At 45.4% G+C, this 16,971-nt stretch overlaps 1 protein-coding gene across 2 annotated transcripts; it reads right to left on the reverse strand.

Moving 5' to 3' along the window:
* Positions 1-2,236: 2,236 nt before the first annotated feature.
* On the reverse strand, positions 2,237-13,251 carry LOC119178452 (uncharacterized). Of its 2 annotated transcripts, XM_075883574.1 has the most exons (7): positions 13,094-13,251; positions 12,969-13,028; positions 12,164-12,235; positions 11,800-11,871; positions 11,168-11,242; positions 10,163-10,397; positions 2,237-2,345 (listed from the first exon to the last, which is right to left on the reverse strand). In XM_075883574.1, the coding sequence occupies exons 1-6, from the start codon at positions 13,167-13,169 to the stop codon at positions 10,192-10,194; spliced, it is 561 nt and encodes a 186-aa protein (XP_075739689.1). In that variant the 5' UTR covers positions 13,170-13,251; the 3' UTR covers positions 2,237-2,345; positions 10,163-10,191. The 2 variants fall into 2 exon arrangements, with proteins under 2 accessions (XP_075739689.1, XP_075739690.1); XM_075883575.1 differs by lacking the exon at positions 12,164-12,235.
* Positions 13,252-16,971: the final 3,720 nt, after the last annotated feature.

The raw sequence follows: 16,971 nt of genomic DNA on the forward strand, positions 1-16,971 counted from the left end.
GTATTGTGGCCTGTCCGTGGGTTTTCTGTATACGTTAGTTACCAACGCACCATCATCAACTCGAATGAGTACATCAAGAAAGTTTATTTCAGTGTTAAAGTAGGAGTGTGTAAAATAAATGCTGGGGTGTAACTGGTTGAATGCCTGTATAAATTTGAGGAGCTCGTTTTCCGTATGTCTCCAAATTATGAATATATCATCTAGGTACCGTTTATAGAGTAATGGTTTGATATTACAAGACGAAAGGAAATTGGACTCTATGTGGTGCATGAATATGTTAGCGTAGTTTGGGGCCATTTTTGTACTCATTGCCGTGCCGCTGATTTGAAGATAGTACTGGTTGTTAAATTCAAAGCTGTTCAAATCGAGTACAAGTCTTGTGAAGATTTCAATTACTTTTTTGCTTGGATAAGCGACAGGGTTGTGTGTGCCATACGATTCAACGAGCGCCCTTACACCATCGTCGGGGGCGCTCATTGAATATCGATGGCGGTGCCTCAATCACCGGCTTTTTCATTCCTCCCGATGCCACCAGCACGCACTCGAAGCACTTAAGCCCTCCCCATTTACTTGTCCTAAACTTCAAAGAGGAACGAGCCGCCAGCGGACTACACGGAAAGGTGAAATACAAAGAACGGTGGCTCACTGCCCACTTGAGGAAGAGTGGGTGCGGGGAAGGTATTGTTGACAATGATGACATTGCTCATCTACCTCTGCCCTACTCTGTCGAGATGCTGCCCCTTTCTAATTACGCCGTGTCATTCTTGCTTCTTCTCCTAGATTTTTTATATTTTATTTAATGTTTGTCCTCCCGTTTCCCTGTTTCTTCTTCTTTTTTTCTTTCTCTCTTTTCTTTCTTTTTCTTTTCTTTTTTACTTTTCTTTTGACCCCTTCCCTCCTGTCTCGACAGGCTACAAGAAGACACGGAACATGTGTAAATAGTATTATGCCTTGAAAAAGACGGGGTTCCCGTCGAAACGTAGGCACAATAATATGTGAAAGCGCATCTACTTTCACATATATATATATATATATATATATATATATATATATATATATATATATATATATATATATATATATATATATATATATATATATATATATATATATATATATATATATATATATATATATATATATATATATATATATATATATATATATATATATATGTGTGTGTGTGTGTGTGTGTGTGTGTGTGTGTGTGTGTGTGTGTGTGTGTGTGTGTGTGTGTGTGTGTGTGTGTGTGTGTGTGTGTGTGTTTTGCAGTGAGCAGATTTATTTTTGCGACATATTAAGCCCTGTTAACCCGTCTTCATTGCGAACTCTGAAATTTTGAATAATGTACGTGGCTTACGGCAATTACGTCTTCGAAATACAGGCGACACATTTAGTAAATGTGAATTGTGGTTTTGACAAAAAACAGAGTGGTGTACAGCGACACCCATCATTTTCCGGTAACGTGCGGTGATTGCGCCTAAAAATTCGCGGTTAACGGCCGTTAAAAAGGGCGGGGCGAGTGTACGCTAATAACAGTCTCGTTGCGTCCACGGAAGTAAATAAATAACTGTTTGTAAAAGGTGCGCACGCGCATCATCAACTGCTTATCGAAATTTGAGTCCGCAACTGTCTATAGTTAAGCAGCACAAAATAATAGTCCAGAAAAAAGGTTTAGGTAGTGCCTGCACCTCATTGACTGCTTTTGTTTTCCATTGTGACATGTAGAGGCAGTGGTTGTAAAATAGTTTATCGATGTTTCAGATGTTAGACGTAATCATACCTGGCTGTCACATGCTTGCACAGTGGCACAAGAACTGGTTTTATGTGTAATGACGTTATTTGTCCCAACGTGTTAATAAATTTCACGTTTGGTTTGAGATAGCAAGACAGAAAATGTAATAATTTCACCCACAGTGATAACGCTGCCATGAAATGTGAAACTATAACTTTTTTATTGACTTAAATGTATTCAAGGTAGTAAAAGTGCATTCTTGCCAGAACAAATTGCACATAGGGGCTTGATGTGTGATCAAAAGAAAGTAAATTTTGGAATTCTGTTCATCCGTACTGGCCTTCGCTGTTATAGAAAGTTTTCATACATTGGTGCAATTCAAAAAATAGGGTGCCGCCATTAGCCCCCAACTACTCCTGTGTGCAATTATCAAAAACACTAAGCATAACAGCTTTGGCACGCTCAAACTTCTGCAATTGCTCTTGTTCATGCTGCAGAACTTCATCCCGTAATTTCAATAAACGCTGAAGGCTTTCTTCACTCTTCTGAAGAATTTTACGCAAGTTGTCGCCCACTTCTTCAACTGTTCTGTGCACCGCAGTGCCAAGACCTGCAATGGAAAATTATATGCAGATATTTGATACGTCCTGCAGGACATTTAAGTTCATTGAGCGTGCTTTTCTCCTCTAAAACTTGTCCAGTGTTCATACATGTAAAAATAGTGTTTACAAGGAAACAGATAGGAAAAGAATAATGTGAAACATTTGCAAGGAGAGGAATTATAAGCTGCTGCCATAGCAGCTCTATCTGATTCCCCATTCTGGCAACGTGTACCAGTAAACATTGTTACACCAAACTTTGTCTTTACCTGAACCAAGTCTGAAAACAGGAAGAGTTTAGAAAAAAACATGAATGTTTTATGTAAAGCAGGTAGGAAAGAGGTCAACATGAAGTTCTGCAAAATGAGAACATCTCACTTGAGATTCCAAGTGAAGCTTCATATTTGCCGTCTGTGTGTGTCGCATGAAAAGTTTTCAAAAGCAAGTGCTAATTCCATGAAAATATGCAGTTATGTACTAAATTTGTGTTGAAATAGTTGTCTTTGGCTAAGTTGATACTTGACACTACGACATTATGCCACGATGATATGTAGTGGAGCAATGTTTTGGGTCTTCAGCACGGTTGCTCATTGTTGGCTGTAGATATTCGGTTGTCCACTCCACACATTGGTTTAGAACTGGTTTATTTTCCTTTTCTTTCTATTTATTACTTGACCTAATTCCCTGTGACACTGTTACCTTGTGGACAACAGAAAGTCTTGTCCTCTTCCTAACTTGAACCACTTTGTCCCATACGAATAAATAGACTATCCAGCCACTACTAGTTTAAAAGTAAAATTGGCCCGATGTTTTGAGACCCATCCCAAATGAGTCACCGGTTGAAGAAGAAACTAAATAGGTCTCGATATGCAGAGCCAGTTTTAAATTTTAATATTAAAAACTATAGACTAAAGGTGGCTGGAGAGCCTGTTTATACGTACAATTTTACCCAGCCAGATCGACCTCTGTCAAGTATGCTCACTTTTTCCAATGTATGGTCGCTGCATTCTCGAAACTTCACCATGCTCCAGTGAGTGGACGAAATCAACGTAAATTCCTCTTACTGACCACTAATAGATATATATCTGGGGTGAACGTCTCAAAACCACTATATGATTATGAGAGACGCCGTAGTGGAGGGCTCCGGAAATTTCGACCACCTGAGGTTCTTTAACGTGCATTCAAATTTGAGCACACAGGTCTACAACATTTCCGCCTCAAACGGAAATGCAGTCGCCGCAGATAGGATTCGGTCCCGCGACCTGCGGGTCAGCCGAGCACCTTAGCCACTAGACCACTGCGGCGGGGCTTACTGACAACTATTATAATTTATTCTCCTGTGTACCTTTGTGCATACATGGACCTTCTCACCCAACTGCTCTGCGATGCATCACAGGCCGAACAACATGCTCTCATGTTCTAAACGGGTTTTCAAGGGTGTATGGAGACCTTATTGCAGATCGGTGCATCTGGAAGGAGGTGGGATGAGAGGGCATTCAATACTGGCAGCTTTTCTTTCAACCACATGACATGACCGGAAATGGTAGTCAGTAGTGTGTAGCGTGCTGAATTGGCTGGCAATCCTGAAGGATGCTACCGGGGCGTGGTAATGAAGCTGTGTAGGTTACTGCTTATATATAAAAAAAGTATTATTCGAAATTCCACATAAAAGCAGCGCCTCCCCCCCCCCCCCATGCACCGCGATCCTCACACTCATTTGGGTTTGCCAATACTTTTCGAAGGTATTCATTTAAGTCAGAATGATCCCGCTGCCTCACGAATCTCTTGTCTAAGCATTTGTGTTTTTTATGTTTATTTTTTTTCGCGCGGAGTTATTGCATTAAATACGCGTTTCGTATCTCACGCCATCCCCGAGAGTGCAGTGTCAACGAAACAAGGGAAGACGATGGGTGGCAAAGGGAAGATGGGCCACAGAACACCTGTACACTACCATGTGGTTGGGGCTGCCAATGCCTGTACTAGCCCCTACCTCATGAACGCGTGGGAACACGTCAGAACGCGCTGCTTAGCGTCAGCCTCAGCCGAGCAAGCCAGATCGCGTGTTGACGCGCGTCGAAAAGAGCTAGCGCTGCCATTCGGATTAGAAAGCCCGTGATGGACCACACGAGTACGCGTGTACATGAGTACGCCAAGATGACGTCATTTCCAGAATGATGATTCGCAGGAAATTCGCAAGAGCAGAGCTCGTGAAAACATGAATCACGGAGGAAAGAAAAACTCCTTTTTTTCCTTCTTTCATGGGCCATGGTACAGTGTTCTGGAACTAGAACACTGTAGCCATGGTAGAGTGTACTAGCTAGAACACTGTAGGTATGGCATGAGTTTTTCCTTTCTCCATGGCATGAATGCTTGCGATTCTGGCGTCCCCTTGGGTGTAGGGCATGATCTGCATAATCAACTCACAGTCGCCAGATCCAGGCGGCCGGGATAAACTGCAGTCAAACCCTGTCTATACACGACGCGAAGCGGGTGTTTGCCGCGGGTTACAACCTTCCGACTGTTCTCTTTGTGTGGCTGGTGTGGCCTAAATTTTCACGATGCTTATGCTAAGATTCCGATAGCTTGCATGCTACCTAAAAGAAGCATATACGCTGACTGCTTGTGTTATCGGCACGTTGCCACACCCCGAGGGCAAGCGTGGTACACGCGAGTATTTTTCGGGTATTTTTGATTGTGTAATTCCTGCTACATGTAGTACAGTATTCTGTTCACGCGTTCAAGGAATATCGACAACGTTTTCGCACATTGTTGAAGAATTGTTTCAGGACTTCTGAGTACTTTTGAGCAGCTACATTTAGCGGCATGACATTCTAGGCGTCGGCATTAACGCACTGCATAGCACGAAGTGATGTCACAAATGTGTGCCGCTTACGTTCGATTGCCATCTCGAGTGATGCATCCCCACGGTAACCGCCAGCTTCCTCTTCGGGACCGTCATTATCTGCATCACCTGTGCGAGACGTTCACACAAAATAAGATGCCATCAAACTTATGTTACATAAGATACCCATAGGTAGCGTTAGGTTCAACTTAATGGGGGAGGGGGCAGGATTGTATGCAGAATCTTTTTTAGGGGGGGGGGGAGGCTATTTTTTGGTCTAAAGTGGGGGGCCGAGCACCCGTATCAGCCGGGAGGCAAGAGAAACGCGAGCCCCTTCTCTTCCCATTGAGAAAAGTAGGGGGCTGAGTCCCCCCCCCCCCCTTTCGACAGCGGTCACACTGGGAAGACCAAAAGTAGGGCGTAGTTTTCCATCACAACAGTAATCACTGAATTATGTTCTTACGGGAGAATGGAATTGTTACGAGGCTATGTTAAACATATTGGAATTTTGCCAACATTTCCGCTGTGGTGAATTTTCTTGTGGGCTCTTTTATATATTTTTATATCCCCGCCTAGGGGTTAGGTGAGGTGAGTTTGCCCCCCCCCCCCCCCCCAACAAGCGAAAGAGTGGGTACGCCACACTGCCGAGCACGCCAATGGCAAATGGTCATTTTGCGCTATGTATGCGTGGGGTTGGGGGCCGAGGCCTGGAGTGCCAACCCTGACTGCGAGCGCAGGAAATGGTAGATCATCGCAGTCCCCGCCTCCTCTCCACTAGGTTCTATGTATGGGGCAGGCTTTGCCCCCTTTCCTTCTCGTGCAAACGCCTACAAAGATTACAGCAACGCAATACAGGTACGTATATTACAAGTAGTGCAAGTTCGCCTTACGTACAAGTCGTGACTCCATGGATGAAAAATTACCGGTAAAGGGTGAATCGGAGAATCATTCGAGCTCACTAAAACAATTGTTTTGTTCATACGGAAATCGTTAGCGATCTCCATGCCCCATAACGTGCGATTTCCAGGGGCGCCTTATCAGGATCTCGAGTTGTAAAATGAAATTAGGAACAGAGGGCGACGCGCAATCCCCCTGTCCGTCGAGAGTAGCTAAGAGAAAGTCAGCCTAAGTACGTTAACACTTAGAAATGTCCAGCTAATATGCCTAATAAGTACCCGATGGAAACAAGAAGTGTCTCCGTAATACTCCCGAAACAGCACCTTAAAAATTTCATTGTGTAGGTAATCTAAACTTGCAATGGGTATCTAAACTTGCAAGTGATCTAAACCGCAGAACACCGGTATATTTACTCCATAAACAGACGATAAGAAGGACACGAAGAACTTCTTGTCTCTGCGTCGTTGTTCTGTTTTCGCGCTATAAATATCGTCATGTCATGCCAACTAGCCCAAGCTGCCACACTCTATAAACGGGGTTGAAACGACATGCCGATGTTTAACGTAGACCCTTATGAGATTGGCAAACTATGGGAAAGGGTTATTCGCCGGGCGTGTGTCAACGGAAAGCATTTGCGGTTTTATAGTGTACCTTCAATAAATGAATAAACAAATGAATGAATACGTCTTCGTTTAACCACGATAATGAATTATGCCTACATTTACAATACATATTATATAAATATTTGCCTGATGCTTTCTTAACACGCAACATATATTATTGCGGATGAGTGTGTTAGCAGCATGTAATGTTACACTCTATTGTACTCTCATAGGTAGAAGTGTCATTCATATATTGTTGTATGGCATACCTTCATCCGGTCTCTCCAACAACAATTCACAGGTGCCGAAGCTTCCAGCTTCTCCCGGGCGCGCATCTTCGCCTGTAAACGTCAAAACGTGTGTTCGGCGGCATTATATTTTAAATGTATTCGCATGCGACGTGCGCCGTATTAACACGCGGTGACGTACGCGGATAGAAACCTTCGCTCCCGTAATCTTCAGGTGATGCCGGCGGCGTTTGCTCCAGTTGAAGCAGCAGGGTCTGCATGGAGACAGTTAACAACCATCATGAGTAACCACATACAACTGCGTTATTGTAAACAAATAAGGTCACATTACCGGGCCGTTTTGCCCTTCAGTGCGTTCGCCAGAAAAATCCATTTGGTGCAACAAGATTCTGAGAACTTGAAGATATCCCAGAGTGAGCACGGCTTCTGCAAACAGCTTACACCTTTTGCAAGCAGACGGCAGCTTACTTCTATCAGAAACAGTTTAATTGATCGCTTGTTTCATTCCCGTTTAGCCTAGCCCGAACAAATCTCTTTTTATAAAACTTATATTTTCGCGGCCTGCGATGCCGGCAGCGCTGAACACATTGCCTCCAAGTTTTTCAGTGCACGGCAATCACGGGAGCAATACCGAGAAATCAGTAGGTACGCAGAACGTCTATGGTGTGGCGCTAGCAGCGCGACATCCGCATTTGATGCATGCGCGCCTCAATTGAAACGGTAAAATATGTTGTTTAGAGCGGGGGGTGGGCAGCAGCGCTTGGCAACGCTTTTTGTTGCCATGTTTACAAAGCTCAGCCATAATACTTTGGGGCTCAAAACGACTTTTCGCTCAAACTAAACCTGCATGAACCAATCAAGTAAAGAAGAGGCAAGCAGAAGACTTGTTTTTCAGTTCGTTGAACCGAAGTTACTCTGGAACAAGAGAACACCGGACGAAAAATTCTTCCACGGCACAAACCCGTCCAATCCGCTATCGTCGTGAATTTTCGCTTTCGTTACTGTGGTTTCTGTTCCTCGTGGTTATGAGCAGTGTTTCCACTTGGATTTGTTGTTACAATATAGTACTGAGTGAAGTGGACGTCACGGATAACAAATCGGACTATGAAAAATAAATACTAGCTAGGGTTCAACGTCCTAAAACCACAATATGTTTGTTAGGTACACCATGGTGGCCACTAGCGTATCGCCCTCATTACAACGCGACCACCCCGACCAGGCTCGAGCCCGCAACTTTAGGGTAAGAGCTACATCACCGCTGTGGACAACAACGTGACCGAAGAAAGGAGCAATTTAATGAGCAACCGTAACGCTGACTTTATTGAACAAAAGTTCATTTGCATGTGCACGAATATATTTGTTCTTGAAATTCATACAAAGGAAACAACGGATCACACTTGCGCATGCACATATTATTCTCACGTGCGTCGCAAACAGCCCACTGGATCCGCTGAAATATTCATACCCGCGCGTATGCTGTGTGGGTGATAGGCGCGCCTGTTTCCGCTAACCAATTTCGACTGGGAAACCAGTGAATTACCATAATAGAACTGCCCATGCACGCACCGCAGACAATTAGTGTTGCTGCAGCCTTGCGTTAGGCAATGTTTAGAAGATGTCTACCACAGATGAACAGGAGGGGCGTAACTATAGAGCTTATTTACAGCGGGCGGGGATATGTTACATGTATGTTCTATGTTCGTGAGTGCGTATGTATGCGTAAAAAGGTTGTACTCCCGACCCCCTCTCTTATCCAGCTAAGCCAGCCAGCCTTCGGATTGAGAAAGGACCGCACTGAAAAAAAAAAAAAAAACATGCAACGGTGTGCCGATGCGTCAGACCAGCGCCTATTCTGACGTACGACTGATAAAGAAGAGATAATTTGGGAGAGATCGCGAGCGATTTAGATGATGTTATTCTCCTGCACACCACAATTGTCAATTAACACCCACTTTCTCCCCCGCCTGGCTACGCCAATGGTAGTAGCGCTCGTCTATCGTGTTTCTCGTATACATATTAATATTTGCGCTACATATATTTCTGGTATTGAACGAGTTCATAACGCGAAATTCGCGAAAACTACATCAAACATTTCACAATGCATACGTACCTTAGAAACAGTTGCTTAAGATGTTTATTAAATTCATATGTACATACATACCAAACTGGATTGTGTTGGTTGATGTGGAACACCAAAATATGACTTCTTTATTAATAACAAATTATTAAACATAAATACAACACAAACATAACAACATAAATACAAACAACAAATACAAATAACAACACAAATACAAAGCTAGCGTGCTAACTTGCTAGAAATTTGTCATGTGATACCCTTATCACAAAAGGAAGAATATTGTATATTGTAAAAGGTGTATATTGTAAGGAAGTATATTGGAAGTAAAATTGTACAAATTAAGAAAAAAACTGCAGGGTGCTAGTATGGACGTAAAGCTTCTTGCTTTTAAAACTTTCAAACGGCCCATACTGGAATATGCCAGTATTGTCTGGAGTCCCCACCAAAAAGTGCTTGTAAATAAACTTGAACGCACACAACGGCTTGCAGCTCGCTTTATATGCTCGAGATATAAGCAGAACAACTCAGTCACAGAAATGCTACAACTATGTGATCTGGAGACGCTCCACAAGCGCAGACGCAAAAATATATGGAAGTTTCTTTTTCAATCCTTAGAAGGTGAGTTTAAAATTAACAAAATTGACTACATAAACAACCTGGAAAACGAAGCGAGAGAGCAAACCATATACGAGTGCTGCAACCTTATTTTTGCATGAACGAAGGCGTACCGTCATACTTTCTTGCCCGATGTCATTGAAGATTGGCATGGATACCGAGTAACATAGTCAGTGGGGGTGATGTTAATGAATTTGTGCATTTACTTGATTTACATTTATGTGACTTATTGTAGATATTCTTGCGATTGTTATTCATTGCTTTGCGAATCAGGGTGTGTGTTTTTCGTTAGGAATGCAGAGCTTTCACGGATTTGTATATATGTATAGCTGGTTTATCATTGGGAGATGTATAGTTATATCCTTAATTTGTTTGTACAGTGGGTCGTACCTTTTCTGTAATGACCCTCAAGAGAGGGTTGACAGTATTTCTAAATAAATAAACATAACTAATACGCGAAATAGTGAGCACATGTGTCATCGATGCAATTTAGCCCCGAGAGAGTCCTTCAAACATGTTATCCCTGCCTCACATGTACACATACTTCGCTGTCTGCTGTCAGTGTCGACTCAGCTACTCGCCATCTTTCGAGTACTTCTTCAAATTATCAAGAGCCATGGTTTTGAGAATGTCGATGTTTTGCTTTTGCTGCTCGTTGCGTCGCAAGAGATCGTCGCGACGCGCTGATACTCGAAGAACGAGGTTTTTGGAATTCTGGGAAACCTTGCCCGTGTCTTCAGCAATCTTCTCGGCCAGACGATGCACTCTTGCACCAAGACCTGCGTAGAAAAATGGAGGCGTTTGCGAATGTCACGCGATCCTTCGATCGTCCAACTTATTTAACACAGTAACAATGAACAACATTGAGCGAGTGGGAACAGATATATAGATACAAGTTATTCACTTTGTATTTGTGATCACGCTCAGTATAAATGTTCCTTGGTAATATTTAATGAATGGGCTGAGTCAAGGTGTTCAGGCCCCATGCTCAGCTCTAGGTATCAGACTTATTGTACACTGACCCCCCCCCCAACCCTCCCCTGGAAATATCGCATCCACACAAGCACGCAATCTAGTAGTTATGGTGTTGAACTGTTGACCCGCAGGTCGCGGGATCGAATCCCGGCCGTGGCGGCCCCATTTTCAGTAAAGAGCCAAAATGTTTAAGTCCGCATACTTACACCCGAACCGATCCCTCACTTGCCACCCCCTTCAATGCAGCACAAGCCCGTTTCAAACGCGCTGCTTTGAGGCGGTGCAAAGGTCAAGTCAAGGAGCGTTTCTGAATACGGGGGTTACCTTTTTGAGTTTATTTCTATTTTGTGTTGCTCTCTTGTAAACACAGATGCAATATAGTGATGTTTCCTGCTGCTTCCCAATGTAAAAGGTGTGAGGCGTATACAGCGTTCTTTGCTTTTACTCTCACACCTTCCACCAAGTTCTATTGTATTGATGAGAAATAAATAAATGATAATAATATTATTAATAATATTATAATTATGAACGCAACAGACACATACATACAGGCACCATTTGTAGGGTGACTTACGTTCACTCGTGAACTGTGTAAAGCCATCATTAGCGGGAGAATCTGCAGGTTCTTCGTGCTCGTCTTCAGGAAACACTGAAAAGAGAGAGAGAGAAAAGAGAGATACGGTATTACGGTGGGACACTTAGACATGAATGCGTGGAAGGTCTCAAGGTGTTTTCTGTAAGAGACTACTGCTGAATAACACAATACGTGCATTAAAGCGAGCATTCTCTATCCGTGTAGCCCCCCTCGACTGCACAGTGGTCGCCTGGTCAGTGAAGCCGTGGGCTGTGTTGGCTTTTATTGCTACCGCACATGCACCAGACCACGGCGCCGATAATCCAGGTGGTCGCTATCACACGATAACCTCGCGTGTACACGTGTAATGTTTCGAAAACAATGCTTGGGCTGGGTACTCAATGTCTGCATGTTCCCTATAGGCTGCCTACTAATGGAAACTTAGGTTGGAGATAGCAAGCTGTCATTGAAAATTTTCATTACGATAAAGCGCAATTTCCAATAAAAATAAATACATAAATTCCTTTGCTAAGTGTTTTACTGCTGCAGGTACTCAGAAGTCGATGGGCATCCGTTCTTTATTCAGTCAAAATCGCGCGGTTAGAATGTTTCTATCTTTTTAGGTAACTTACGCTCATCTTGTCTCTCGAACGAAAATCCAACTGCGCCGGGACTTTCCGACTCTTCTTGAAATCCATTTTCACCTGCGAAAGTTGAACACATGGGAACCAATGCGCAACTTTGCCTACGATCCCTGTTCTAGAGCTGCCTAATAATGTGAATTCAAGCTCATGACGGCGAACTGGCATGTTGCGTTTTAATTATTATAAAGCACAATTCGGAATAAATAATAATAAATAAATAAATAAATAAATAAATTCACTATATCTGAGCGTTCTATACTGCTGCATGCACTCAGAAGTTGATGGGCACCCATTTCTTAATCAGAGATAATATCATGCGTTCAAAACGTTTCAATTTTTCGGGATAACTTACGTTCATCAGGTCTTTCGAATGCAAACGCGACTGTGCCATAGTTTTCCAGTTCTTCAGGAGGCACATTTTCACCTGTGAACGCCGAGCAAATGTGAACAATTAATTTAAAAGTGTGCATAACATTGCAATGACACTGTGAATGACCGAAAAAACAAAAGCTATGGGGCATATTGACGCATCCAAACACAGGTTGACTAGTTTTGCATGGAATACGTTGAACTGCTTTTGTGTGCTTCTTAATTACCGGATTAGGTGGGTTTAATTAAATAACCTTTGAAGCAGTGATACTCTGCAAAAAAAAAAAAGAAGAATCCAGTGAGGAAGCTGTAAATTAGTTTGAGGAACGTCTGATTAGACAGTTTCTTTAAGTTTTCGTGAGCCTGAGTGAGTCCGGCTTACCTTTAACTTCACGAGCACCAGCGCTTCATATCAGCTTACCACTTCTGGTGTTGCTATCTACGTTGCCCTAGGCATCGTTACGGTTGCCTGTGTCTACACTTGCACATGTATTTAGCGCCACTTCATGACGTTTCGCTCAATGAACAAAAAAATTGCAACACAGTCACCTTCCATGCGCATGATTTTTATAACATCAATTTCCAAGGTACGTAGAATTCGCCCGTTTTTTTTTTCATAAGCGAGGTTGAGTGAGCTCCACAAATTTTGCCGAATCATGCTCATGAAAATTTGGAAATTGCATCATTATGTGAGCTTAGCGTTATGCTTCAATGCAATGTACTCACGTAGTAGCCTCGTTTGTCTTACTTAAAATGCCAGAGCAGCGTTCATACGTTGGGTAACTTACGTTCGCCCGCCAACGCATAGCCGCTGGCCTGCATATTTTCGGGTGTTGCTGGTTCTGCAGCTGCAAAAGTAAGGCAAAATAATAAGAACACTCGTTCATAAATATTTAACTACGCGGTAACTTACGTTCGGGGTTGTAGTTTTCGGCTGACACGTACGGCGTTTGTTGCAGCGCGTTTATTTCTGCCTGCACCGCCTGCATGAAGAGAGTTACTTTGGTGAGACCTCAGAAATGGATACATGTAACTGTTTAAGGTCGCATGAACCTTACCTTCTTGTCGTCAACCTCCTCGACTGTCTCGACGCATTCATTGCAGTCAAATGGGACGACGATTCCATGTTAATTTTGCAATAAAACTTGCGAAAAGATCTTTGCTGAAACTTCTGATACCTCGACTGCCGCAGGTATGGAGAACGTCCTTCCGCGCATAAACGCTGGTGACTTCTGGAACGTAAAGTACTCAGCTCTTCGCTTTTTTTTCTTATTTCTTTTAAAACAATGAAATAGTTCACCTCGCTTCACAAAAATACAAAGTTCACGGCGATCAGCGCCTGCGCACCCGAGCAAATTTTTTTCAGAAGCGACACGGTTAGCGTCGTTCGCGGCATAGCCTTTGAGATTCAGGCCACACAGCCATCACGGAAGCTTTTTTGTGCATAGAGACAGTATGTACCGTTACTTCCGCGAGGTGGCGACACGCGCGCTGCTTCCGCGCTGTTTGCGAGCTCACTCGGTCACTGCGCCGCTGGCGGAACTTTCGCTTTCTGTCCTGCCCTTCCCCGAAGTACACAGTTCGAGCGAAAATCCTCGGCTACGATCAAAACATCGCCCGCCCGTAGTCCCTGCCCGTGCACTACTGTGCACCGTCGCCTGTGTGGTGCGCCCGGGTCCACAACAACATTCCGTTAGGATCGAGGACCCACCCAACGGCATCGCGCGTTACCAGCGTTTGCGTACGCTGGCTGGCCGCGCTGCACTTCACTCAAGCCAATGATTCGCTCCACTTTGTTGGCGCCGACAGTGCTCGTCAGAAACGGGAAGTTGTCCAGCACAGATGCGCCAAGGTCCTAGAGGATTAAAGGGCTCGTCGCATCTTTTCGTATCGGGCCGGATTCTCCCGCCCCCTTTGCGTGGTCGCCCTCTGCGAACGGACTGAAGGAGATCTACGATGGATCGCGGCGGCGGGAAAAAATGTAACGTTGTTCCGATGTGGGTCCCACCGGCGCCAGCCGCGCATTTGTGCCGTTGCTATCGTTAAAACTATCGGCAGATGCGCGCCAGAGGGTTAACAACGTATCACGCCTCTTTCAAGCTACGTCTTCACACTTTGTTCTAGCGGCATTGCACGGTTTCGCATGTGCTAACCAGCATTGACTAGACAGGGTGTGATAATGGGCAAACATACCGATTGAACACGTTCGTAGGTAATAATTGATAAGTATAATCAAAAGATGGAGGGGAGGGGGGCAAGCACGGCGCTTTTCGTTTTGTTATTTGTGCATGTATGAAGTCCGTTCTTTTTCGTGCGTTCATTGTTTTCGGAGTGTGTTAGCGCGATTTTGTCGAAGGTGGCCGATACCGTGCTATTTTTATCTGTTTGTAGCATTACTTCAGCTTTTGGCTTTTGCGGTCGGACAGACAAAAATTGCACTAAAGCTACATGGCCCGCTTTTGTAACGTAACCTCGAGTGTAACGTCGTGGCAGCTGACGCCTCCACCCGAGAGCGCCTGGACCAGCTTCTTAGCATCAAGGAGCTTCCTCTCATCGCAAAGGAGCCTGCCGACCATAAGACAAGCACGGGGTACATTCACGGGGTTGATGGTGAACAGGCAGCGGACAGCCTACTGCCCGGCATCAAGTCTGCAGTACCGGTACTGGTTTCCACCAGGGAGGGGCGCACAGTGACGCTTTGCTGGACCGGCTCCTCCGACACACGGGACCCTCTTTCCAGTGAGGTTCCCGGTGCGGCCGTCCAGACCACGCCCCATGCAGTACCAGCAGTGTGGCCGGTTCGTCCACGTCAAGGAAAGCTTCAGCTGGCCTGGAAGTTGCATCCGCGTCGGTCGGGCCCCCCCAGAGGTACAGGACTTCCCGCAGTCGAGACCACGACGTGTTAACAGCGGTGGCCCGCATCCTGCTGACATGGCGCAGTACCCTCGGTGGCAGGAGCAGCGGAAAGTGGACACCATCCTGGCGTCGTCCACCACCAACCTGTCTAGGAAGGTGTTCGCAGCAGCCGTGAGGGAGGAGGCTAGGGAGGCTCGCTCTTATGCGAGCGCTGTCAAGGCGCTTTCTCCTCCTGGCCGCCCTATTCCTGCACCCCGCACTCACCGCGGGTCACCGCAAGTGACAACACCGGACGGGCCCACTCCGTGGAAATGGAAATGGAAATAAATCAAACTAAAACAATTGCTTTGCGCGTCACAAACAAAAGTAAGCGTGTCTTCCATTCCAATTCCACTCTATGTTCTACCCGCCTGTCTACCTTCAATGAAATAAAATATTTAGGTGTAACAATATCCCGGAATATAAATTGGAGGACCCATTTGGAAAACGTTTGTGCTGTGGCGGAGAGAAAATTATGGTACTTGCGAAGAAAATTAAGACTTCCAATGACTCCCGTTAAGCTAGCAGCATATTTTACGTATATTAAACGTAAATTTGAGGAAGGGCTCAAAGATAATTTTCTGTAAGCATGGTCTACTATGTTAATTTATTGCAATTCGTTTGTATGCTTACCACCACTGCACTGTTTTTCCTTTAGCCTCAATGCTGGTGTTTTCAATGTATGTCATGTAACATTTCCAAGTTCATTTTTTGCTGTTAAAATTGCTGTATGATTTGGATGTATTGATGTTTCTCATTCTTAGTATGTCCCACCCCTGTAACAGCCGAAAGGCTTTCAGTATTCGGAAAATAAATTATAAAATCTCAGCGCCCGGCTGTCTCTCCCGCAACCTTCCCGGCCCTGCCTGCTGTGGATGCTGCCATTGCAGCCCTCCCTGTAACGACAGCTGCCCCTGTGCCCCAGCCACTGGCCATGGTGGCCCTCCCTGCTGCTTCTGCCAGCCCCGTTCTGCCATGCAAAGAACAACTCATGGCCTACCCATTGCTGACAATGAAGTTGGGTGCCGCCCTCCTGCCTGCAGAACACCCTCTCTGCGCCATATGCCTACAGGTGGCGGCATTTCAGCCAACCCCACACTATCATGGCTGGTCCTCCTGCCAAGGCTCGTCTCCCCGGCCATCCGAGCATTCTCCAGTGGAATGTGAACTCGCTGCAGGGATGGCAGGACGACTTTTATAAACATCTAGAGCGGGCCGACTTCGACGTGCTGGCCTTACGGGAGGTCTACGCCCGGGCGGAGGAGCTACGCCTGCCGGGGTACGTGGGCTACAGCAGCAGGATGCAGTGCACCCTTGAGGCCTGTCTAGCTGCCCCCTGCCAGGAGGACCGCCACCTGCAGAAGGGAGCTCGGTGCGCTGTCTATCTAAAGCGTGAGCTCCAACAGGCTGAAGTCTCTGTGGATGATCTGGTTGGAGGCCCCTTCGAGTGCTGCGCCATCCGAGTACGTCTCCAGGGGGGCGACACGGTCGTGGACATCCTGTATATCCGACCTCAGCAACCATGGGATCCCAGGAGCCTTCGGCAGCTGGCACACAGGCTGGGGAAGGATTTTGTCCTCTGTGGGGACTTCAACGCCCCCCACTCAGCATGGGGCAGCCACAAAACCTGTTCACGGAACAGGGCCCTACATGACGTCCTGCACGAGCTGGGCCTGGTGTTTTTAAACACCGGGGTCGTGACCTTCATCCGCGGTGGGGGCCGGGCAGCTCACACGGCCATCGACGTCAGCGCTGCTACGGAGGGATGCCACTACTCTTGGACACCAGCACAGGACACGTGGGGCTCTGAATATCTGCCCCTCTTCCTGTCTCCCTTCAACGGCAAGGCCCCCAGGAACAGAGAATACCACGTGGTAGAGTGGCAGGTCTTCCGGC

The sequence above is a fragment of the Rhipicephalus microplus genome, unplaced genomic scaffold, assembly GCF_043290135.1.
Source record: "Rhipicephalus microplus isolate Deutch F79 unplaced genomic scaffold, USDA_Rmic scaffold_18, whole genome shotgun sequence".
NCBI classification, from domain to species: domain Eukaryota; kingdom Metazoa; phylum Arthropoda; class Arachnida; order Ixodida; family Ixodidae; genus Rhipicephalus; species Rhipicephalus microplus.